The 25,894-nt window shown below is 49.3% G+C and overlaps 1 protein-coding gene across 1 annotated transcript in view; it reads left to right on the top strand.

Annotated features, from left to right (window-relative positions):
• Positions 1–25,693, top strand: part of LOC135214930 (RNA-binding Raly-like protein) — an 81,041-nt gene extending 55,348 nt beyond the window's left edge. Inside the window, exons 4-5 of the mRNA XM_064249419.1 lie at positions 25,269–25,380; positions 25,541–25,693. Coding sequence (XP_064105489.1) covers positions 25,269–25,380; position 25,541 — 113 coding nt within the window. The 3' untranslated portion in view covers positions 25,542–25,693. The remainder of the gene's footprint in view (positions 1–25,268; positions 25,381–25,540) is intronic.
• Positions 25,694–25,894: the final 201 nt, after the last annotated feature.

Here is a 25,894-nt window from a genome sequence, read left to right as displayed (position 1 = left end):
GACAAGCACCGGTCTCACTGTGCAGTGGGAGCCTGCCCAGGTCGCCTGACCGTCGCTCTCACAGAGAGCGACGGGTTATGGCAAAACCAGCAACCAGCTCTTCTGACACTCGAGATCGGGGCCGCTGTGCTCAGTCAGCCGTTCTCCACAGCGAGACGGTTCGACCAGGCCTGCAGCTCGATCGCCCCACCACGGGTTGACGATCGCCTGCAGCCCTCCAAGCCTGCTGGTTCTGCCAGCGAGCAACGAGGGAGCGTCAGGTCTGCCTCTCCCGTACCTTCAACCTCCTCGGGTTACACCGGGAGGAGCGAGGTATTGAGGAGTGATCGTGATGGGGTGCGCCCCTCACGATCCCACCACGACGCCCTACGTGCCAGGCACGGTTCTTGGACCGGCCAGGACGTATGCGCAAGTGGGATGGGAAGACCGAGAGGGCTGTCGCTGTTCCCCCTTCTTAGGAGGAAGGTTCTCGGAATATGCTCTTGTTCGAAGGGATTAACGGTCCACTCTGCAAGATGCTGTGACTTCCGAGATCCAGAGGAACTTTGCCGAGGTTATGGCGCTGATTCGTCAGCACAACGACCTCGGGGAAGGATCGCCGCTCCCACCAGCAGAGCCACGTCTCGGCTCGAGTCGTTTTTTTTTGGGGCCCGAGAGGGAACCCAAATCGACGGTGGGTCTGCCGCGATCGGAGCTTGCCGACTGTGTTGAACCAGGTAGTCTCTCGTCTCCGGACAAGAAGGCTCTCTCAGTTCTGCCGGTCGAACAAGCTACTTCACCCTCCTCACTGCGACAGCAGGCGTTTCTACGTGTCTTTCGGACACCGTATTTGAATACCCCTTCGGTCCTCCTGAGAGGTTTCGACCTCGACGAGGATGGAATGAGTCGGAGGACGGTATCGGCTCTCTCCTGTCAGGTGTCGATCAGCCCCACCCAGACGACGTTCACAGTGGCGGCAGATCCTTACCTACAGTATGAGTTCGTAACCCTCCTCGGGGAAAACGTTTCTCCTGACGATACGTTTTCCCAGGCTCTGAGAGGCCATCGCCGTAAGGCGATGGCTGCTCCTTTTCTTCTCCAACTGCTAGTTCCGCTGGAAGGGCGAGCCAGTATCCATTCCTCCCCCATTCCCTCTCTCCTTACGGCTACGAGGGAAAGGGGAGGGATCCTACAGAGATTTCTCTGTAAGATCCCACGTTTAGGGGTGGCTGCGCTACCGGGGGGACCTCGGGTCCTACCTGACGTAAGCCCCTCCCCGGTCGTTGAGGAGGGATCCTGCCCCTTTCTCGATTTCGACGGGAATCGAGAGGACCACCAGCCGATATCGTTTGACGAATTCGGTGGGGGTTTCGCAGAGTGCTTAGAATTCTACGGAATTTCTAGCGCACCCAGAGTGTTCGAGTTTTTACGATCTCCAAACACTTAGGCGAGACCACGGTCCAAAGGGAGCGAGAATCCCCGATAATTGTTACGATAATCGGGAACCTCGCTTATGCTCGAATTCCTGTAATTTCTAGCATTTGGAAGAAGACTGCTGCTGAAAGAAGAGTATCTCACAGTAGGCGATTAACCTGGAATAGAGAAGAACGGACGGGAACTTCCAGTTTGGCTTGAACTATCGTCTTCGGTATTCTGTCACCATTGAAGCTTTCCTTTGGGAAAGACTTCTCCTTCACTCTCTTCACTAAGAGAACGAAGGCGGTCGATCTCCATCCTTATTCTCATTCCTCGAGGGGAAAAGAATTTAGGATGAAGGTCGTTGTACAGAACCTACAAATATACTACGTATATTACCCTCGCGACATGATTCTTGTAACAGTTGAATTGTCCGGGGGGTAGGCGCATACCGTAGTTAACTCTACGGTTTGTGACCGAGACGAATTGTATCTTAATTGAACTGCAACTCGGGGTTGCCTGCAACCTCCCAGCAGTTATCAGTTTCGATTTTAGATACTTGGTATTGTCATGACAACACCAAATCAGCTTTTGTATTTACCGAAATCCGTTTCGTTTAAATATAATTGCTCGAGCGTATTCTTTATGCTCGATGGTTCTAGCCGAACGCAATTCCTTCGTGGAATAATGGATTAACTGGCAACTCAGGATGACGAGTCACCGAGAGCTACTGCGTATTGAACTGCCTGATAGCGGCTCAGTATCAGCTAGGTCTCGGAGATGCACGGTCGGTTACGTCTCTCTCTCCCCTGGTTTGATTGACTACCGAACCGTATCTCTGCCCAACAATCATGGACTTAGGTCTCTGATTAACGGGGATTCTCGCAAAATAATGAAGGACCATCTACTGCTGTGACGCTTGATTTCATCGCCTTCGACATTGCGAGAATTGTCAACAGAGATATCTCTTGGACTCTTTCATCTTTCTGTTTTACCGCACGGTAACAGAAGTCTGTACTAGTCACCGCTGCATCGCACCGCGATAATGCGAATGATTTTTGCAGACATCTGAGTTTGTCTTCAAAATATCTCGTATTCGTAGGTGTGCAATGCAATTATTCATTGCTCGCCCGAATTAACAGATATGTCAGAAGACATCGCCTACTCTCCGACCTGACAGCTCTACTTCCAAATGTTCAAAGCCCATGAGAAAGCAGTTCTTCAGGCAGTATTTCCCTGTCTTCATTACTGAAAAGCGCTCCGCTTTTATTGCAACTACGATCCTCACCGGACAGCAATGAATAGCGGTTAGCGTTCTCAGTCTTTGTAGCACAGGTTCAGAATCTTGAGAGCTTAACTCTCGGTTCAGCTGCGAAGACGTAGGTTGCATTTTCTGTACACCTTCGTCTTCAACGACACACAGTGTTGTTTCTCCTTAGCCGAGAATCAACTATACTATGAGTTATCTTGCCATCAAGGACCTCGGTCTCTAGAAGGCAATTGACTTTCGCCTGTTGGGCACATGCCTTAAGAGAGTCATCACCTTGCCTTCCTTGGCATCGGTGACGAACAAATTATTTGTTTAGTCTCTTGGCAGAACCCTTTTAAGGCGAAGGTCACCGTGACTTGCTCGGGTGCCTGGACAACTTGCCTCCTACCGAACGCAGTCAGTCTGGCAGCTGTCAGAGCGCCCAAGTCTGTTACGAACTTCGCTGTGGACTTAGTTCGGTTGTTCCATAACAATCTTTTCTTCGTCCTAACGGCTTGTCACAGTACCCATACCATCGACACCCACCATTGAGTGTCGGTGTCCATCCACTACCGAGAAAGAACAACTTCGCTGCAGACGGATAAGACAGTATGGGTACAGGACATCACCGAAGTCGAGAAGAGGGTTAGGTCATACGACCATTCCCTTCTTTTCCTCTGAGGTAATTGCATGACTTTTCCTGCGAAGTCAAGCATCCAGGGGATGGGGATTCGTGACGCTCGATTTCGTACCGAATTCGTAGCGAAGACTCTGAACCCTTCGGTTCCTGACGATCGGTTAGAGTCCTTCACAATCCCCTCCCTAATGGACTTCACCGCCTTCGATGCGAAGGAGATGCTGCTTTGTCCTGTGAAAGCGCGACCACGCTTTTTCTGAAGAAACTCGACATCCCAGGATGAGTGTTGAAGACTCTTCGTCAGCACCAAGATGACCTAGAAGTACACTCCCTCGAGTTACACAAGAACTTAACTCCATGGCGCAGGTACTGAAGGCAGGGGTCTGGTACAAACCAGACCACCAGCACCTCCTTCTACCTTTGGATATTGCCCACAGGTCCTTGGATCGTTTTCCTTAGGACCCGTGGTGGCTGCTCAACACGTTGTCTAGCTAACCCAGACCCTAGCAGGCTGAACAGCATCGAGTCCTGGTGTGACTGTAAGAATAGATAAGTGAATGAGAGAGTGACTGGCTTCTCTTCCTATCTTTTTCTCCCCCTCTCTCCCTGTGGGTAGAGGGATACGGTCATCACCTTGCTGGATAAGGACGAGATGCCGGTGAGCTACTCGACAGAGCCCCATCCTATCCCTTTCACTAGGGATGGAGCGAATATCCACCACTTTCCTCCTACAAGGGGGGGAAGTGGATGCCAACAAGAGACAAAACATAACTTTATGTTGCCTCTTGCAAATAGGAAACTTGTTCTTGTTTGCTGGTACGAAGAGATACGCTTGCCTCTCTCTTAGTACTTGGTCCAGAGGTCTGACCATTGATCCCTGCGCGGTGCACACCCCGATCAATCGGGACAGAGGCTTGGAACCCTCCCCCTCGCTCTTACGACCAGGGAGGCATTCCAAGGTTGGGCGAACAGCAGTCTGTTTCCAAAAAAGACTCAGATTCCTCCCACCAAGAAGTGAGTCTTCCTATGTAAAAGGACCGAAGTTTGGTATGCCGTGTCGGAACAAATGACAATTTGTCCAAAATTGCATCTTTTTCCTAACTATACAAAACCTGAGGTCCTTTTACACATAGCCCCACCATCATGCCACCCCTCACTCTGCAGTTTTTGCTTGTGCCAAAAGCAAAAGTGATTTGTTTACCTACCAGTCGCGCGCGCGCGCGCCTGTCGGTACAAGCAGTTAACTACCGAACCCACCTTGTTCGAAAGCTTACGACCTATCCAGCTGCCGCTAGTACCTTCCTATTGTAAAAGGACCTCAGGTTTGTATAGTTAGGAAAAATGCAATTTTGGACAAATTGTCATTTTAGCGCTGAATGACCTCATAGGCCCCTGTGCTTGGCCTTTGGCCTAAATTTATAATCCATTCTATTTCATTCTACGAGCTTACAAGAATATATGAATTTTATACATTCAACTTACCCGTCAGATATATACATAGCTATTACTCCGTCGTCCCCGACAGAAATTCGAATTTCGCGGCAACACGCAGCAGGTAGGGTCAGGTTGATCTACCCCCCCGCCGCTGGGTGGCGGGAATAGGAACCTACCCGTTTTCTAATTCATATTTTTTTCTGTCGCTTCGAATGTAAACAACGTTTGCAGTTCCTCCTGATGGATTTTCGTGTTTCATCGCCATTGATCGTCTGGGCTAACTTTTACAGGGAAGTAATGGATCTTTGGTTCGGCATACGCTTTTGTTAACTTTTTTATAATATTAACTTCAAAAATTTCGAAGATTAGTGACGTGTAACTACCGAAGTTTTCGGTAGACACTCATGCACTTTCACGAAATATACTTTGTTCCGATACGTAATACAAACCATCGGTCCTTTAACAATAGGAAGTAGCTAGCGGCAGCTGGAACGGTCGTAAGCTTCGAACAAGGGGAGAACGGTAGTTAACTGCTTGTCCGATCGTCGTAAACAAATCACTTTTGCTTTCGGCCGTGTGTGGATAGGACGTGCTCGTCATCGCTCTGCCCGCTTTGTCGTTTGCTTTGAGTTTGAGTATATGCCCTCTTTTCCTAGTGTGATTGAGAGTAATTGTAAGTACTTTGCATTTCTTTTGTTCATTAATGATGAGTGATGAAGAAATGGAGATTTCGCCACGCCCCCCAGTCGCCCGTAGAGTGTGTCCCGGGCTGGAGGGGCGTAGATGTGGGCGGATTCAGATCATTTGTGGAGTTGATCCACACGAGGTTTGTACTCGTTGTCGGGGGCGAGAGTGCTCCCGCAACGAGCCATGTGTAACTTGTATGCATTGGTCCGAGGCGCAGTGGGTGCTGTACGAGGGCAGGAAGAGACTTAGGCCGCCCAAGAAGTCATCGGAAAGTCCAGTGACTCCTTTGGTAACGGATACTTCGTCCTCTTTCCTGACCCCCCGGCCAGCCCCCGCGTTTCGCGCCTTCCCCTGCGGGGGGAGGGGGGGGGGTAGCGGAGTCCTTCTCCTCTCTCGATCCGTCGAGTGTGGAGGAGGGTGCCCGCTACCCGGACGTCCAGTGTACTCGGGGTCTTCCGTCCGCTCTGGGTTGGGTTCTTCTCCAACCCAAGCGCGAGGAAACCCCTCTAACTAACCCGACTGTTTTGCTTCCGCAGGTGTGCCATCAGCGAAGGACGACCTGGGACAGGTGTGGGAGTCGCTGGGACTGCAGGGAGTGCCGAGCAATTACAGGGGTTGATTCAACGGTTGGCGGGGTCGGCAGTGGTCACTCATGGTACGGTAACCACTACTACCACTACAATTTCTACACCAGCATATGAGATGCCACCGCACTTGGTGTATCACACCACATGTTTTATGTCGGTAACACCCACGGCTGCATTCAAAAACCAATTCCTGCCGTTGCCAAAGAAAGAGGACGGTGCCACCGCCACCTGGGTTCTTTGTATTGCCGACCCGGACTTCCGCTGCCCAAAGAGTACCCCCCTGGACCTGCCGCCAGTGCCGAGGATGACGGTAGCTGCCGACAGGACGCCTGGCTCTCCTGTGGTACCTGCCGTGCCTGCCGTACCTGTTGCTGTCCCTGCTGCTCATTCCTTTCAGATCAGGTTCCTGCTGCTCATTCCCTTTTAGATGTTTCCTGCCGTTCTGCTGTTCCCGGACCTGTTCCTGTTGTTCCTGCTGTTGGTGGTGCTGTCACAGTCTCAGGTCTTTCCGGACAGGTGCAGTCGGGCCCTTTTGCTTCGGCAACTGCCCCGGCTCCCTCCTGGATGGAAGACCTGACGTCTGTCCTGCGGAGCCTGGCGAAGAAGAAGAGAAGAAGAGGAAGAAGGTGTCGTCGTCGTCTTCGTCGTCTTCTCGTCGTCTGCTGCCTCTCCTTCCCCTTCGACTTCTAAGGCTAAACAGCCGAAGAAGAAGAAGGCTGCCTCCTCCCCCCCTAAGAAGACTCCTTCGGGATCTTCTAAGGGCCCGGCTCGCTCAGGCGAGTCGGGGAGCTCTTCTGCTGGTCCTCCTGTTCCTTCGGGAACGGGGCCCGTCACTTCTTCTGCAAGAAGAAGTCGACGGGGACCAGAGGTGCACCAGCCTCGGCTGGTGCGTCCTCACCTGGTGCTAGCGGTTCTGCCGCTAAACCAGGTTCCGTCTCGGCCGCTTCTCGTTCGCGAGAAGCACCGAGTGGACGCTCTTCCAAGGGAGACCGTCCAGCCAAAGTTTTGACGCCCGAGCTCGCTCGCCGTCAAGACAGCGGCGCGGAGCAGAAGACTGGCGAGAGTCGTGCACACGGACTCTCGCCAGGCCAGTGGACGCTCTCGCAGCGATCAACTGGCTGCTCGGGCTGACGTGACGGTCGCTGACCAGCCACGGGTTGAGGCGAGGAAGGAGTCCCCACGGCCGCCGTACCAGCCACGGCTTGGTACTAGCGGCTCGACGCGCGCCGAGAGGACGCTGGCCGGTCTCGACGCGACAGAGAGCCTAGCAGGTCACCCGTCCGCCGCTCCCGATGGGACCGGGCGGAGACGGTGACCAGCGGCAGCTCGCCTGACGCTAGAGATCAGTCTCGACGTTCTCAGCCGAGCCTATCGCCCCAGGCGAGCGGCAAGGCTAGGCCTGCTGCTCGACCGTCACCGCGGGTTGACGATCAGCAGCAGCCCTCCACGCACGCTGGTCCTGCCAGCGAGCGCGGGGGGGGGAGCGTCAGGTCTGCCTCTCCCATACCTTCAACCTCCTCGGGCTATACCTAGGGAGGAGCGATAGGTACCGAGGAGCGATCACGAGAGGTGCGCCGCTCGTGCACCCGGCTATGACGCCGTATGGCTCAGGCACGGTTTTAGGACCGACCAGAACATACGCGCAAGTAGTTGGAGGCGACCGTCAGGGGTCTGTCGCTGTTCCTCCTTCTGAAGGAGGAGTATCGTGGGGACCTGCTCTTGCTGGAGGGACTGGACGGTCCTACTCCACAAGACGCAGTAACTCCCGAGATACAGAGGAACTTTGCAGAGGTCATTAGCTGATGCGTCTGCATAATGACCTTGCGGAAGGATCGCCGCTACCCACCGGCAGAGCCCACGTCCCGGCTCGAATCATTTGGGGTCCCAAGAGGGAGCCCAAAATGATGGTGGGGTTACCGCGATCAGAGCTTGCAGACTCAGTCCTGGATCAGGTGGAGAATCTCGTCTCAGGACGGGAGGACTCGCTAAAGTCCGGACGGTCTTCTAAGCTACTTCCTCCTCCTCTACAGCGGCAGAGGCGATTCTACGTGCCTTCGGAAGACCCGATACTGCCGAAACAGGTTAACCCGGAGTTAGCGAGGCTGACTCCAGGTGTGTCCCTCAGCAGCTCCTGTCGGAGAACCTATGGTTCTCGCAGCAGGAGGGCACTTGCCTGGAATCTACCGCTATGGCAGCATTCCAGGCAGTTTCCTGGTTGGATTTGTGGTCCCTCACAATAACCAAAGTAGCGGCGGCTCCGGTAGTTCTGCTCTCGAAGACGACGCTTTCTTTTAGGAGACTGTGCCAGTCTGGAGGAAGAGCGATCTCTTACCTTCGCCCATCAAGACTGCTAACCAGTGGGGGCCAACTTGGTTCTTCGATGTAGGGATGCAGTCCTTTACCCGAGTGACCAAGGGGGCGGGCGTGAGGCGGCACTCGGGCTTCGAAAATGGACCTCTTAGGAGTTCCCCCAGCTCTCTTTCCTGGAGAGATGGTGACGCTGCGGTGGAAAAGGCGGTGCACTGACGACAGTGAAACCGCTTAGTTCACCAGGGGCAGTCTCGAAGGTTACTGGGCAATCTCGAGCGACTGCGGCCAAACCAAACGAGCTTGGGCTAGCGCTTCCAACGGCGGCGAAGACGTTGCACCGTCCAAGCCCCGTGTGAAGACCTCCTGTTGTTTCAACTTCTGCTAGAGGAGGCCGTAACCAGCCCTCCGCCCAGCCCTCCTTTCCCCGAGGAGGTGGTGGAAAGAAGTCGAAACGAGGAGGGAAACGCTAGGGACGGCGTTCCCCCTCACCTGCTGCGGAAGTGGGGGGGTGCCTGGCGGGCCATTGGGGCGACTTGGCAGCGCTACGGCGCCGAGAACTGGATAGTAGACGTCCTTCGGAGGGGGTATCTATACCCCTTCGAGTCTCGGCCCCCTCAATCTCCAAACCGGTCCACTACAGACCTATGTCCCGCGGATCAGCAAAGGGGGACAACGCTCTTCGACAGGAGATCAAGACCATGCTGGCGAAACGAGCTGTAGAAATCGTGGAGGACCAGTCACCGGGCTTTTACAGCCGCCCCCCCCTCTTCCAGTGGAGAAGGCATCGGGGGTCTGGCGTCCGGTGATAGACCTCTCTCCCCTGAACCGCTTCGTTCGCACGACGCGGTCACGATGGAGTCGGCACGCTCGGTGCTCGACTCCGATCAGGGGGAACGATTTCATGCTTTTCAGTGGACTTGAAAGGACGCGTATTTTTAAATACCCCATCCATCAGTCCTCCAGAAAAGTAACCTCCGCTTCATCTTCGACGGGACGGTTGTACCAATTCAGGGCACTGTTTCGGTCTCTCAACCGCCCCACAGGGTTCACGCGAGTGTTCACTCTGGTGTCGGCTTGGGCCCATTCGCACGGGATCGTCTTCTGAGGTATATCGACGATTGGCTAGTCCTGGCGAGCTCCCCGCTCGCAGTTGCTACAGGACAGAGGATCGACTCCTCAAGTTTTGTCGCCGATCGGGATCGTGATAAACTACGAGAAGTCCGATCGAACCCCAAGCAGAAGATGAAGTACCTGGGTATGCTGATAGACACGGTAGCAGGGCAGGTCTTTCCCGCAGACTTGCGTATCAGCAAAATTTCCAAGGGAGGCAGCCGGCCGGTTCCTGTCTCGGCAGGAACAGGCAGCACAGCAATGGCAAGTCGTGATTGGCCATCTGTCGTCACTCGAGAAGTTAGGTCCCTCACGGGCGTCGGTTCACCTGCGGTACTCTCCAGTGGAGGCTAAGGGAGAGTTGGTCTCAGGCCAAGGACCCTCCTTACTTTCCCGTGGCTCTCACGGACAAGGTGAGGCAGGACCTAGCCTGGTGGCTCGACGACAAGAAAACCTCTTAAGAGGAGTGAACCCATACGCACTCCCCCCCCGGAGATGCTTCTGTTCTCAGACGCATCGACCGAGGGATGGGGGCGCACACCTGGAGGAGTTTGATGACTGCAGGTGTGTGGGGGACCATCACGAAAAGCACCTTCACATCAATGTCCCCTGGAACTCAAGGCGGCGTTCAACGCTCTCCGAGAGTTTCAGGACCGCTTGGGTGCGGGGGACACTCAGTGGTGCTTGATGTGCGACAACACCACAGTAGTGGCATATGTCAACAAGCAGGGGGGGCTAGTGTCTCTTCCGCTCCATCAGTTGACGGTGCAGGTGCATGAGTGGGCCACCCGGCTCACTCGATAGAGCTGTCAGCACGCTACATCCAGGCAAGAGGAATGTAGTAGCGGACAAGCTCAGACGTCGGGATCAGGTGATAGGGACCGAATGGTCTCTACACCAAGACGTGGCGGAAAGGGCTCTTCAACCTGTGGGGGCGACCGGTCCGTAGACATGTTGCCACCCCCGGCACAACAGACAACTTCAGGTTTTTCTTTCAGCCGTGCCGACCCATGGGCAGCTGCAGAGGACGCTCTCAACCCCTGGACAACCTCTTCGCCCTACGCCTTTGCCTCCCTTCTGTCTGATTCGGAAAGTGATCAGTCGAGCGCTGGTCACTCCCAATCTCGAAATGATCCTGGTGGCTCCCAAACGGCCTCAAAGCCGTTTGGTATCCGGGACCTGCTGCTTCTTACTTGCGGACGCACGAGAGAGATACCCAATTTGGCACAAAACCTTCCTAGCCAGCCACACGTAGAACGGTACCACCAAGCAGTCCAGTCCCTTCAACTTCACGGCTGGCTGTTATCCCCATCTCTTGCGAACGAGAGGCTTTTCTCGTAGCGCAGCAACAGAGATGGCTGGACACGTCGACAGTTCCTCTGCAGCTGTGTACCAGGGGAAGTGGGCCGCTTCTGTGGTGGTGTCGTAGACAGGGTCTGTCTCCTCTCAGAGCCACTCTTCAGCAGGTAGCGGATTTCCTCGTTTTCTTCGCCAGAGAAGCTCCTCTCAGTACCCACAGTTAAAAGGATATAGAGCCGCCCTGGCTCTCGTCCTAAAACTGAGGGACTGGACATCTCGAATTCGTTCGAGATCTCCTTGCTAATGAGGAGCTTCGAAAGGTCTTGCCCACCCAGGGAAACTCAGGCCTCCTGCGTGGGATGTGGACTCTCGTCCTTAGGAGTTTGACTCGAAGACCCTTCGAGCCACTCCGAGAGTCGTCAGACAGGGATCTGACCCTCAAGACCCTCTTCTTGCTGGCCCTGGCATCGGCGAAGAGAGTAGGGGAACTACATGTTCTTTCTTATGATGTTAAAAACACACCAGAGGCTGGGGATCTGTGACGCTCGATTTCGTCCCGAACTTCGTAGCAAGACTCAGAATCCGTCGATCCCCGACGACAGGTTCGAGTCTTTCACGATCCCCCCTGGACTTCACGATAACGATGCGGATGAGTTGCTGCTTTGTCCTGTGAGGGCGCTACGGCGCTATCTGAAGAGAACTCGCCATCTGAGGCCTGAGTCGCACGCCTCTTCGTTAGCACTGGGGTTACCAAGAAAGAAGTTTCCAAGAACACGCTTTCTTTCTGGCTGCGTGAGGTGATCAGGAGAGCGTACGAGGCTGATGGTAGCGACGACATCCGTACGCTCCGACCGAGAAGCCCACGAAGTCAGAGTATCGGACCCTCCTTAGCGTTCCGTAAGAACTTTCCGTGGCGCAGGTCTGAAGGCAGGTGTCTGGGCCAACCAGACCACCTTCACGTCCTTCTACCTTCGGGATATTGCCCACAAGTCCTTGGATACTTTTCCTTGGGGACCTGTGGTGGCTGCTCAAACACGTTGTGTAAGCTTACCCAGCACCCGAGCAGGCAGAACAGCATCGATTCCTGGTATGACTGGGAGAATGAAATGTGCGAATGAGAGTGACTGGCTTCTCTTCCCATCTCTCTACCTCTACTGTGAGCAGAGGGATACGGTCGTACCAAACGCTGGAAGGGAGTCAGTGCAGGTAAGCTATTCAACAGAGTTCCATCCTATCTCTTTTAATTAGAGATAGGAGTGTATATCCACCCTTTCTCCAACAAGGGGGAGAAAGTGGATGCCTACATGAGACAAACCCATTACTTTATATTTGCTCATGTACAGGAAAAGTTTCTTACAATGCTGGTACGAAGAGATACGCTTGCCTCTCTCTTAGTACTCGCCCAGAGGTCTGACCATTGATCCTGCGGTTGCACACCCCGATCAATCGGAACAGAGGCTGGATCCTCCCTCGCTCTTACGACCAGGGAGGCATTCCAGGGATGGACGAACACCAGTCTGTTCATCAAAAGACTCGATTCTCCCACCCAAGAAGTGAGTCTTCCTATTGTTAAAGGACCGATGGTTTGTATTACGTATCGGAACAAAAATGACAATTGTCGAAAATTGCATTTTTCCTAACTATACAAACCTGAGGTCCTTTACATATAGTCCCTCCTCATGCCACCCCTCACTCTGAGATTTTGCATGGGCCAAAAGCAAAAGTGATTTGTTTTACCTCCCAGACGATCGGACAAGCAGTTAACTACCGTTCGCCCCCTTGTTCGAAGCTTACCGACCGTTCCAGCTGCCGCTAGCTACTTCCTATTGTTAAAGGACCCTCAGGTTTGTATAGTTAGGAAAAATGCAATTTTCGACAAAATTGTCATTTCATGAAAGGGCTTACTTATATTTATCCATTAATACAAATAAGTGTTAGATTTGATGAGAAATGTATATCTTTCTTCCTAGTTTGTTTGGGAAGTCAGAAAAGTAACTATCCTTTAGAAGCTTATTAGCTCTTGTGTTAACGAGCAATTATGAGTAGTAACAGTACTAGTAGTTGTTGCAGTCTCATCACCTTCTTACTCCGCAGAATCTACAATATCATATTTGCCAAATTGTAGACTTTGGATATAGTTCAAATACGAACTTAGAACGTAAGAAGTGAATATAGTGTTTCCCCATTTACAATGGAGGGTGCGTCTGATCGGCTTCTGTCTCGCTCTCAGGTCTAGACCTCTTCCAAGCTCACAAGACCAGAGGAGAAGGAATGTCGAAAACCGTAAGGAGGTTTCAGAGAATCCCCACCGGTCAGCGTCCCCTCGGCAGGTTTCTGTAGAGCGTCCCAGGACTGCCAGGGATAGCCCATTGGAAAGGCATCCTAAAAACAGTGTTTCTCCCTTTTATGCCTACTGTTCCATGATGGATAGGAGAACTTCGAATGAATTGAATTGACGAAGATCCTCGTATAAGGCCGTTCTTTGTAGAATTATTCAAAATGAGAATGACTTTAATCGATCCACCTTTCGAAGCAGGCGACGATTTAGCGCCTTCTAATATTTGAGATCATTGCGATAACATTTGTGATAGTCATTGTTCGAACATTTTTTTTCGCAACTAGACGAGAAACGCTATCCATGTGGGGTAGAAATTGTTATTTCAACATAAGATTCCCCATCGGTACATTTTTAGATATAGATCTATTCTGATTAGAACATTATATTATTTAATGCACTCATACTTACGAAAGCATGTCTTATTAGTACTACTTAGTGAGAAGAGAGATGTATTAGAGATTCACTTCAAGACACGCTATGGTTAAGTCTTTTCGAGAAACGATCACAACCGTATTTAGAAGGGGTCGGATATTGCGCATTTTGTTAGGAAGCTTCAATAGAAAACAGTATTACACCCTTTCAATGCTGTTTACCGTAGATAACATATTAAAAGGATTTCCCTAATGCAGCAAGGACGCTGCAAGGCCAGAAGCGTGACGCCTCCCCAGGAGCGAGGCACCAGGCAAGCTCGAGGACGCTGCAAGGCGCGAGACGCCAGCCAGAAGCGTGACGCCTCCCAGGAGCGAGGCACCAGGCAAGCGCGAGGACGCTGCAAGGCGCGAGACGCCAGCCAGAAGCGTGACGCCTCCCAGGAGCGAGGCACCAGGCAAGCTCGAGGACGCTGCGAGGCGCGAGACGCCAGCCAGAAGCGTGACGCTCCAGGAGCGAGGCGCCAACCCAGGCGCAAGACATCAGGTCTCCAATTTCTCAGTATTTTGGAGACAGACTTTCCAAGAGTTTCCTCTTTGAGAACTGACACAAGATCAGTTTTTTTCCTGACAGGGACACAAGTTATCCGCACCGCGGCGTGGCCCTTGTCAGGATTAACTGAAATTGCGAAAGTCTCTAACAAGAACAGACTTCTCATGTCAGGTGATATAGTGGTCGCGTGAGCGACTTCTTTCCTGGCAAGAAAAGTTTGTTTTGGGAGAAACTTGCTTTGCCAGATCAAACCCTCTACTGACAATTATTCTAGATACGCACAGGCAAACGTAGTACGTGTCAGGATAAGTGGGTCTGCTTTATAGACCTTTACATGGTGAGAGAACCGATATCTTTAGAAAAGTCTCTCGCCTTCCTCAACCTTATGAGACAAGTGATAGAAAAATATATCGGACTCATAAGTTAATCTGGGTGCAGGTTTTAGAAAGACCTTGGCAAACCCCTTTTTTTATTGCACGTTTCGGCTAGTCCCTTGAACCCTGCAGCCCTCTTTCTCCTCTTTCATTGTTATTAACAGGATGTTATATTATCCTACTCTATGTAAACATATAACAAGGGAGACTTGTAATGTTTTGGTACTGGAAAAGACTCGTAAGAGCTCTCAGTATTAGGGTGAGAGGCTTTTTCAAGTATTTGAACTGTACCTTACGGCCTGATGTCCTAGGATAGGAATCTTGAAATGATTCTCCTCGATCCTGGATCATTTTATTAGGAGAATAGGATAATAATAATTTGTTGTTTTGCTGAATAACGATGATAGAATTTCCGTTCTCTCGTTTGCCAGCACAAGGAGGGAAGAAAGATAAAGAGAGAGGTAGGCAATCTACGCCATCTTTGATTTTATAGAAAGGGGAATAAAATTTAGTCTTTTTTCCCCTAAAATATAAACTCTTACAGAATGTAAGACAAAGGGCGTCAAAGAAAGAGAGGATAATACTTTATGCCTCATTTTAGACTTAGAGAGGGTGGATTCACAGAGGTCACGTTCTTCTCACAGCAAGTTTTTGAAGTCCTTTTCCAAGACAGTCTGAATATTCTTTCAGCATCTATTTTTTTAAATGGACCTTAACAAACCTCTCCACTCTGAGTTCTGTCTGCGTGCAGACTGACCAGGAAGTGGGACATGAATGAGAGGATGTTTCAAGGTAAATGACAGTAGTCATGAAGAAGATATATGATTACTGCAGATCGTGCTAGAGGGAATGAGGAAACTGTCCTCTTCCGATACCTCGTGGTGAACCCCCAACATAGCGGTTTTCGCCCTTTTCAGAGGGAAGAATCACCTTTGTATATTTCTGCTATCAAAGAACGCAGTAAAAGGCTATATACTCTGTCTCTATAAAGGAATTGGAGATAGCAGAGCATTAGATCTTCGGGATCTTATACAATACCCTCTATACGACAAGACTAGGAGATCCTTATAATTACAATGGGATCCTATTTGGGGCCTCAGATTCCGTTCTGACAAGATGGAACTGCTCCTCATCAATGTTTTCTCTTGGTACTAAAGGACCAAAATGACGAGTGAAAATTTTGGGCTTGGAATCTGGAATCAAAATTCTAGAAAGACTAGGCAATGGGTCCTGCCAGCATGGTAGTTTGGGCAAAAAGAACTAAAACCTTTTATTCCTGGATCAACGCTTTCAGATAAAGGATTCGTTGTCCAGGCAATGTATTTACATTTCTCATCTACAAAAGGAGAAAGGTTTAAGGTTTAAACGTTTGCTGACAGAGTCTTTTGGAATACGATGAGGGCTTAAAAAACCACTTCCCAGAAGGTTCGAGAGATATTTAAAGAGCTAGAAATCAGGAATCCTCCAATTTCAGCTCAGAATCTCCTTAGACTTCCAGGCTCTTTCCCTGCCTTCGTGCAAGGATAGGGAAAGATTTTTGCAACAAGAGAACTCTTCAACATGTAGGAAAGAGTGCTCGTTTAGCAAACGGAAGTATCAAGTATTATCTCCTCGGAAGGGGAAGACTGGTCTCGGACTATTAGATTTCCTTATCGTCTACTGATGTAGCTGACTAAAATTACCTCCCCTTGTTACGGAGGCCATAAAGCTCAAAGTGAAAGAATTTCGTCCACCTTTTCCATTCTCCTGATAAAACGATTATGGATGTTCAGACTTTCGGACAATGTAGCGCCAATCAGGCGCCAAATGCCAAACAGCGTAAAGACGCCAGAGCAAGACAGTCCAAATAAAACACTGTCATTGTCTGATGAGGAGAAGGAGTAGGCCTCCATCTGGCGCAGATGCGCTAGAGGCGAAATAAATCAGGCAAATAAATTGGGTCCAAGGTGGACATTGCAGTTTTCATCGAGACTCTTAACAAGCTCGAATCTCAGCAAGTGGGGAGAAGTCAGCCAGGCGCGAGGAGCCAGCCAGACGCGAGGCCGCCAGCCATGGCGCGGTTTTTCGACAGCCAGGCGCCAGGCAGGCGCGAGACGCCAGGGCAGGCGCGAGGCGCCAGGCAGGCGCGAAGCGCCAGCCAGGCGCAAGCAGGACTCTGGGCTTCATCCAGAAGAGTTCTATTCAAAGAAAGCCCTGGTCTTCTTTGGAACAGTGGAATCTCTAAAGCACTTCTTGAGTAACTCGATGATTCCTTCAAACAGCTAAGAATAAAAAGCGCTTGAAGTGCGGGGGCTTTTAACAATTCTGTTCTTTCCATAACAATATGTCGTGAGAGACATATTAGCTGTAATAACGGGAGATGCAACTCTGTGTTTTGACTCCTCTTTGCACGAGGAGATCAGTGGGCCTATGAGAGATCCTTCTCATCTTTGTTATACGTGTCCCACGGATGCGTTGCTGGGGATAGGAGACGACATGATCCTTAACTATGTGATTTTTTTTTATTTTTAATTTTTTTTAACATAAGTGTATTATTTTTCTGGGTTTATTTTTGAAATGAGTTTGGGGATAGCTCTTTTCAAATTAAGCACAAAACCCTCGTGTTAGGATCAGGTGATCGGGATCGGTGTTTTGTGCTCCTTAAATTATGCCAATAGGGCATGGTGTATGTCATGTAAGTGGATAAGACCCCATTGACAAATGACCACTAGATTCTGTCAAGTAGTGGATAAGACCCCATTGACGATCTACAAGAGAACTCTTAGCCCAATAGGTCCACATCTCGCTGAGGCTCTTGAGGACGAAGCAGACTACTAGCAATAGCTAGGAAGTCGAACCCCTTCCGTCTAAAACACATAGGAAACCAGGTTTATTTATGAATATTTACCTACAACGTATGGTGTTTACCTGTATATTCAGTAATAGCTGTCTTTTACCCTCCACCAATTGGGTGCAATCAGCTATGTATATATCTGAGGGAAAGTTGAATGTATAAAAATGATAGTTATGATACTATGCTTCCATATATCACTTCGCTGTAATTTCTACATTGCAAAGCATCCTCTTTGTGATATGAACCGCTCTTTTCCAATTTTGGTTCTCCCCTTCCTCCATCTAAATATGATTATTGGGTATGATACAATAAAAGTTTTATACATACTATTTCCCTGGCAGATATATACAATTAAATGGCCCACCCAGCCTCCCTCAGGGAGGGACAGCTGGAAGAAAAATATGAATTTAGAAAACGGGTATGGTTCCTATTCCCGCCACCCAGCGGAGGGGAGGGGGTAGATCACTGACCTACCTGCTGCGTGTGCGCGAAATTCGAATTTCTGTCGGGGACGACGGAGTATAATGCTATGTATATATCTGCCAGGTAAGTATGTATAAAACTTTATTGTATCATACCAAATATCATATTAGATGGGAGGAAGGGGGAGAACCAAAATTGGGAAAAGAGCGGTTCATATACACAAAAGAGGATGCTTTGCAATGTGTAGAAATTACAGCGTGATAATATGAAGCATAGTTATGAAAATATGGGGAGAGTACTGAAGGAAAGGCTGAGAAAAATTAAATTGTTCATTGTACATTGGCTTTATACCAGGAATCAGAAACAAAAGCAGTCTCTTTAATGAGCTATCTACTACAAGAAAAATGCCATGCAAAGAGAGGAAGATTTTAATTACATTTAACTTCCCTGCCAGATATAGACTAGCATAGACTACGTCGTCTCCGACAGAATTTTCAAATTTCGCGGCACACGCTACCCGGTAGGTCAGGTGATCTACCGCCCTGCCTGGGTGGCAGGACTAGGAACCATCCCCGTTTCTAAATCAGAATTCTTCTGTCGCCGACCATCAACATTGTTGTTGGTTCCTCTCGATTAGTTTTTCTTTTTCACCGGCAATTTGATCTTCTTGACCGCACTTTTGGTGATGTATCTGGATGTTGGATTGGCATACGCTTTTGTTGGAATGTTTTTTGTGGGACTGATTTTGGATTTTTCTTTAAATACGTCTGACTCTGGTATGTTGTGAGACGTTGTGTGAATGTAGGCTATAAGTGAGGTTGCCGAAAGCTTCGGTAGACCCTCACACGGTATCAAGAGGTGCAGGGATGATTATGAATGTTCTTTTACTAATACTTGTAAAGAATGTGAGCAACTTAAGTGAGACGAATGGAAAGTATCTAAATAATTATTTTAAAAAAGTTAGAAAGAAAGAAAGAGCGAGGAAGGTTTCTCATAGAAGTTTAAGTAGTTTCTAGATCGAACTAATTCCAAGCGTGGGATCTTCCCCAAGGGTAAAGTATTGCTACTTCTCCTTCCATTGCAGCCCCATTCTCCTATTGCAGACCCTGTAGATCCAGCGAAGATCTTGCGGATCTAAAAGCAGCCTTCAAAATAATGGAAAAACAATGGCTGACATACAAGGTAAGGCTAGTGATTGTCATTAGACAGTGATATAAGTGTCCCCAGTGGGAGTGAGGGGGCATCTGGTCGGCTCAGCAACGCTCCTAGGTCTAGACCTCTTCCAAGCTCACATGCCCAGAGGAGAAGGAATGTCGAAAGCCCGAAAAGGAGGTTGTGGGAGAATCCCACCGATCAGGTGTCCCTTCGGCGGTTTTCCCCTGTGACACCCCAGGACTGCCAAGGACAGCCTATTTGTAAAAGCGTCCCTACGTGAGTGTTTCTCGTCGTCGGGATCTTCATCACCGAGACGTGATTGGAGAGATTCCGATCGATCCTCGGCCTCTCAAGAGGAGTTTGGCAGGGGCGCCGACTATTGACTCGAGCCCTGGAAACTTCCCGAGGAGTCTCCATCGGGAGTTAGAAGGCGAAGAAGAGCCATTCTTCCAACCAGTGAGAAGGAGGCAGGGAGGGGCGTGGAGGCTATGGACTCCCCCCTTCCCTCCTCCTTCCCCTCCTCCCGAAGAGGATAAAGAGGAGGCTACAAAGAGGTTCATGATGGCGATGCAGGAGCAGATTTCGTCATTTGTAGGAGTCCTGTCAAAGGGAGCCTCCTAGAAGGAAAGACACTTCCCTTCCTATTAAAAGATCCTCCAGACGTATGGAGGTATCTACCTCCAGGATCGATACTCCTACCCGAGGTTAGGTTTCCTGTACGAACCTGGATGAAACAATCAGACGTCTGGCACCGGCCAGGAGTGAGGAGTCACCCAGGAGGCAGGAGCCAAGAGCCAGGAGTGAGGAGTCAACCAGGAGGCAGGAGCCAAGAGCCAAGAGTGTGGAGGCATCTAGGCAAGAGGCAAGAGCCAGGAGGCTAGAGCCAGGAGGCAAGAGCCAGGAGGCAAGAGCCAGGAGGCAAGAGCCAGGAGGCAAGAGCCAGGAGGCAAGAGCCAGGAGGCAAGAGCCAGGAGGCAAGAGCCAGGAGGCAAGAGCCAGGAGGCAAGAGGCAGGAGCCAGGAGCCAGGAGGCAGGAGTCAAGAGGCAGGAGCCAGGAGTCCGGAGTCCGGAGTCAGGAGGCAGGAGTCCGGAGTCAGGAGGCAGGAGTCAGGAGTCAGGAGGCAAGAGTCAGGAGCCAGGAGGCAGGAGTCAGGAGGCAAGAGTCAAGAGCCAGGAGTCAAGAGTCGGGGACTCGGTCCTGGAGGTTATGACTCTTCGCCAAATGGGAGCTCCTCCTCAGAACATAGGAGGTCTTGGAAGGACTCTTCCTCAAAACGGGAACGTTCTCCTTTGTCGGATCGAGGGTTAGACGAGTTGTCTGACGACGATCCTCCTGCTAATGAAGGACTTTCTAGTTACAAAGTCTTGGCCTCTTTACTTCTACAAGAGTTTGGAGATTCTTTTAGTCCTGCAGCGCTCCTCCTCTCCTCGTGTTCGCTCTTTTCGAGCTCAGCTACGGCAAAATCGTCGGCCTTCTTGGAAATGAAGCCTGCGATGTCAATGAAGAAGGCACTCCATTCTTTAGATTCTTGGATGGACAAGAAGAAGGAGTTAGGAAAGACGGTATTCTGCAGGCCTCCTTCAGATTGCACGGAAGAGAGGTATTTGGTATGGGACAGGAGAGACTAGGGTGGTTCTTTCTTACCCGCCTCTGCAGATGCCGACTTTGCCATGTTAGTGGAGGCCTCTAGACGTCACTCCTTAGGATCGGTCAGAGCGACGTGGAGCACTTCAGAGTTGAACCACTTGCTAAAGGGACTTTTGTCACTTTAGAGGAGTTCAATTTTCTGGATTGGTCGCTCGGAGTTCTGGCCAACAAATCTAAGGATCCGGAGTTTATGGGAGAAACCAGAAATTCTCCATAGCGTGCTGTCCTGCATGGACAGGCAGTACAGGACGGTTTCTGGTGAAATGGCTTTCACTTTTCGGTGCTGGTCTCCTGAAAAAGAGATCAGTGTATGGTTCCCTTTTATCGAAAGGGGTTTCTCCGAGCCAGAGGACTGCCTTACTGTTCGCCCCGCTATCTGATCATCTGTTTCCTTCTCAGTTAGTCAAGGATATATCTCGCTCACTAAATGAGAAGGCGACACAAGACCTGCTTACTCAAACGTCCAAGAAGGACGACCGGTAGTGGAGACGGTTCAGAAGGAACCTCGTCCTACGCAGCAGCCCTTTCGTGGAGCAAGAGATCGAAGGGACTTGTTGCTCCTCCAAGCACCAGTGGGGCGCCAGACTCCTGAATTTTTGCAGGAGTATGGGAATAAAGGGGAGCCGACCATTGGTCAGTGTCGGTCCTGAAGAAGGGATAGTAATCCCTTCGACGACGCAAACAGCCCCTAAACATCTACGCCTCGGGAACTGTCAGCGAGGTACAGAGACACGTTAATGCGAAAGACTCTCCTTCAGATGGTGGAGAAAATGTGGGAAAAAGAGGCCATCGAACTGGTACAAGATCCACACTCCCCGGGATTTTACAATCGCCTTTTTCTAGTACCAAAGGCATCGGGGGGGTGGGGGGGTGGAGGCCAGTTCTGGACGTAAGCGCTCTGAATCGCTTCGTAACAGAAAAGAAGTTTCGTATGGAAACATCCGCCTCTGTCATATCGGCGCTTCGCCCAGAGATTGGATGGTCTCTCTGGACCGGCAAGACGCCTATTTCCACGTTCCCATTCACCATCAGTCAAAGAAATATCTTCGCTTTGCGATAGGAGACAAGATCTTTCAATTCAGAGCTCTGTGCTTCGGGCTGTCTACAGCCCCACAAGTATTCACCAACCTGATGGCGAATGTGCAAGATGGCTTCACCTAGAGAGATAAACATCTCCCTCTACTTGGACGACTGGCTGATCAGGCCAAGTCGAAGAGTCAGTGCTTGGAGGACTTGGAAGTAACAATGAACATATAGATTCGCTAGGGTTGCTCGTCAACCTCGAGAAGTCACAACTGATCCCCTAGCACAGAAATTGGTATCCGGGGATTCAGATGGATTCTGGGGGTTTTCGGGTATATCCTTCGCAAGAAAGAATCGCTCGAGGTTTGTCGAGAATCTCAAGCTTCTTAGAGAGAAAGGACAGCTCAGCGAGGGTTTACCTGAGCCTATTAGGGACCCTGTCCTCATTGGGAAAGTTCTTCTCGCTAGGGAGACTTCACCTTCGCCCTCTTCAGTTTTTCCTCAAAGAGGTGGTGGAACTGGAAGACGGGTCAACACTCGGACATCTTCCAACTCCCACAAGAAGTAAAAGATCTTCTGAGGTGGTGGATCCCATCAGCTTCAAAAGAACGAAGGCTTATCGCTTGCTGCTGCAGAACCCAGACCAAGTGTTGTTTACCGTCGCTTCGGAGTCGTGGGATGGGAGCGAAGTTGGGAGTAAGGGAGGTGTCAGGCTACTGGACAAAGGAACAGGTGTCCTGGCACATCAAGTTGCAAGGAACTTGTGGCTATACACCTAGCCTTAAAGTCCTTCGAGAAGATAGTCAGAGACGGTGTAATACAGATCGACTCAGACAACACCACGGCTCTGGCTTACATAAGAAAGCAAGGAGGCACGCACTCGTTCTCCCTCTATCAGTTGACAAACACCTGTTAACCTGGACGGAAGAAAGAGGCATAACTCTCCTCACAAGGTTTGTTCAAGGAATAAAAATGTGAGAGCGGACAGACTGAGCAGGAGTAACCAGGTCCTTCCCGCAGAATGGACTCTTCACCCGAAGAAGTGTGTCGAAGTCTCTGGTCTCCCTGTGAGATGAGACCTCACATAGACCTGTTTTGCGACGTTCCTCTCCAAAAGAATAGAGACCTTTGGGCTCTCGATATAGAGGATCCGAGAGCCTTCACAATAGACGCGTTTCTTATGGATTGGTCGGGTGTGGACGCTTACGCCTTTCCCCCGTTCAAAATCCTGGGGGAAGTGCTCAGGAAGTTTGTAGCTTCAAAGAGCAAGAAGTTGATACTCATAGCCCCATTTTGGCCAGCACAGGAATGGTTCACGGAGGTGCTGGAGTGGATAGTGGACTTCCCCAGATCGCTTCCAAACAGACACGATCTACTCAGACAACCCCACTTCGAGAGGTTTCATCACAACCTCCCAGGTCTCGCTCTGACTGCCTTTCGACTATCGAAAGACTTGTCAGAGCGAGAGGCTTTTCTCGCGAGGCTGCGGGCTCTATCGCTAGAGCCCGCAGAGCTTCGACGAGAAGAGTATACCAGTCGAAGTGGGAAGTCTTTAAGAGGTGGGGTAAGGTTCAGAAGCTGTCCTCCTCCAGTACCTCTATAGTGAATATTGCCGATTTCCTCCTCTTTCTGAGAAAGGAGTCACAACTATCTGTCTCGACAATAAAAGGATACCGAAGCATGCTGTCTTCGGTTTTCAGGAGTCGAGGCCTAGACATTGCTAACGACAAGGTCTACACGATCTAATTAGATCTTTTGAGACGTCGAAAGCAGCTACTCCTAGAACACCTAGTTGGAATCTAGACGTGGTCCTGAAATTCCTTTCATCGGACAAATTCGAACCTTTATATCTGGCGTCCTTCCGCGACGTCACTAGGAAATGCTTGTTCCTAGTAGCTCTCGCTACAGCCAAGAGGACGAACGAATTACACGCTCTGGATTCCACGGTGGGGTTCAAAGGAGATGCGGCCATCTGTTCTTTCCAGACAATGTTTCTGGCAAAGAACGAAAACCCATCAAAACCTTGACCCAGAAGTTTTGAAGTAAAGGCCTATCTAACCTGGTAGGCAGAGAGATATAGAGATCTCTCTGTCCAGTGGGAGCTCTTAAATTCTATTTAGAGAGAGAGACAGATGGGAACTTGTCAACAAGGTCTTTGGTGTGCAGTGAAGAACCCCAAACGACTCATGTCCAAGAACGCCTTGGCTTTCTTTGTGAGAATCGTTATTACGGACGCTCACAAGAACTGCTCGGAGGAATCCTTCGGTCTTCTAAAAGTCAAGACGCATGAAGTAGAGCAGTAGCAACGTCTTGGCGTTCCAAAAGAATATGTCTCTGAAGAATATTATCGAGACTACATATTGGAGGTGCAATTCAGTGTTTGCATCTCATTATCTGAAGGACGTGAGAGTGACCTATGAGAAGTGCTTCTCGCTAGGTCCTTTTGTATCAGCAGATACAGTACTGGGTCTTGGAGCAAAGACTGATCCTTAATTTTGTAATGAAAGTGTAATTATGTTTCGAGTTTTTTGGTTGTTTGTGAGGAGTTCGGGGATGACTCCTTACAATCTTAGAACTAACATGGATGTTAGGATCAGGTGATCGGGATCGGTTTTGTGCTCCTTGAACAAGGTGTATTGTCATGTAAGTGGAATAGCACCCAATGACAAAGGCCTTTAGGCTCTGCCGAGTAAGTGGATAAGACCCCAGTGGCAGACCCACAAGAACTCTTAGCCATAGATATTATCTCGCTGAGGCTCTTGAGGCTAAGCAGACTACAAGGCAGTAGCCGCGAAGTCTTCAGCCTAATAAGGTAGGAACCAAGGTTTATAAATACCTACAACATATGTTGTTTACCTGTCTATTTCAGTAGTTAGCTGTCTCTTACCCACCACCAATGGGTGCTAATCAGCTAAGTATATATCTGGCAGGGAAGTTAAATGTATAAAAATGATATTGTCATGATACAATAAAGTTTTATACATACTTTACCTGACAGATATATACGATTAATAGCCCACCCAGCCTCCCGCAGGAGACAGGTGGTAAGAGAAGAATTCTGATTAGAAAAACGGGATGGTTCCTAGTCCTGCCACCCAGGGCAGGGCGGTAGATCACCTGACCTACCGGTAGCGTGTGCCGCGAAATTTGAAATTCTGTCGGAGACGACGGAGTCTATAGCTAAGTATATATCTGTCAGGTAAGTATGTATAAAACTTTATTGTATCATGACAATATCATTTTTAACGCATATGTAAATGTGTATCTCAAAATGAATTTGGCAGGGTACTGGGGAAAATAATTTAATAAGTAAAAAGTGGGCAGAAGTTTCTTTGGCACAGTCAAGTTTTCTGTACAGAGTAGTGCTGTATGAAGCTCTTAGCCACAGCCCATGAAACTTTCAGCCATGTCCCTTTGGTGGCCTGTGTTTTTGGTACCTATAGTGGTGCCAGATGTATGATTATGGCTAACTTTAACCTTGCATAAAAAAAAAAAAAACAAAAAAAAAAAAGTACTGAGGCTAGAGGGCTCTACAATTTGGTATATTTGATGATTGAAAGGTGGATGATCAACATACCAATTTGCAGCCCTCTAGCCTCACTAGTTTTTAAGATCTGAGGTTGAAATGCTTTCTCTCTCGCTCTCTGTCTTTCTCTCGGTTTTTGTAAGTTTCAAGTATATAATTTCCTCTGTATAACGAGTTGATGATATTTCATACATTTTATCATTTCATTGTAGGTTCTATCACTTAATTTAATTTTTTGTCCATTAAAGAATCCTAATTATGATTTTCATTTCTAAATTCATTTTAAGGGTATTTGAATATGAATTATTGTTTATTCCAGGAGTGTCAATTACTAGAACGAAGTTTGGATTTGTGAAGTTTTCAAAAGTAAGAAGAGGCCATGAACTGTTTACGGGCAGGATCAACCGCCTATATAAATGGCCAGAGAGTTGGTAAGTTGCTTGAGATTAAAATTTATTTATTTTAGCTTTTGAAAATATTGATTAGTTTCATAGAGGAAGAAAACAGCGTAGTGAAATGAGAGGTTGCTAATGGATAGTCTTGAATTTTATAGATCTATAATATAATAGTAGTGCCATTCTTTTATAACAGATGTGAAGCCTGCCAAAATTGGTGGTGGTGGTGGTCCAGGAGGTATGGGTGTAGGACCTATGCCACCCTCTGTGGGTTTGAGGAGGAGCCATTACGAGAATGAAAGAGGAAGGTCTCCTTCTGTGGGGAGGCCGTAGATGATTACTATGAATATTACAGGAGTACAATGTTTTATTGTTTATTTATAACAGGCGTGCTTCTCTTTTGAACTTGTTAATTAGCTTTTTTTTTTCCCGTCCTTACGTTACTTATAAATATGGTTGGTGGTGTCAGAATTTAAGAGGTAAATAAATGAACATAAATTAGCCAGTTATAAGCATTCTAGTAGGTAATTAAGGTGGAACTTTCAAGGTA

The sequence above is a fragment of the Macrobrachium nipponense genome, chromosome 46, assembly GCF_015104395.2.
Source record: "Macrobrachium nipponense isolate FS-2020 chromosome 46, ASM1510439v2, whole genome shotgun sequence".
NCBI classification, from domain to species: Eukaryota; Metazoa; Arthropoda; class Malacostraca; order Decapoda; family Palaemonidae; genus Macrobrachium; species Macrobrachium nipponense.
Note: the sequence above shows the minus strand (reverse complement) of the source record. Positions and strands in the feature narration are given on the sequence as shown.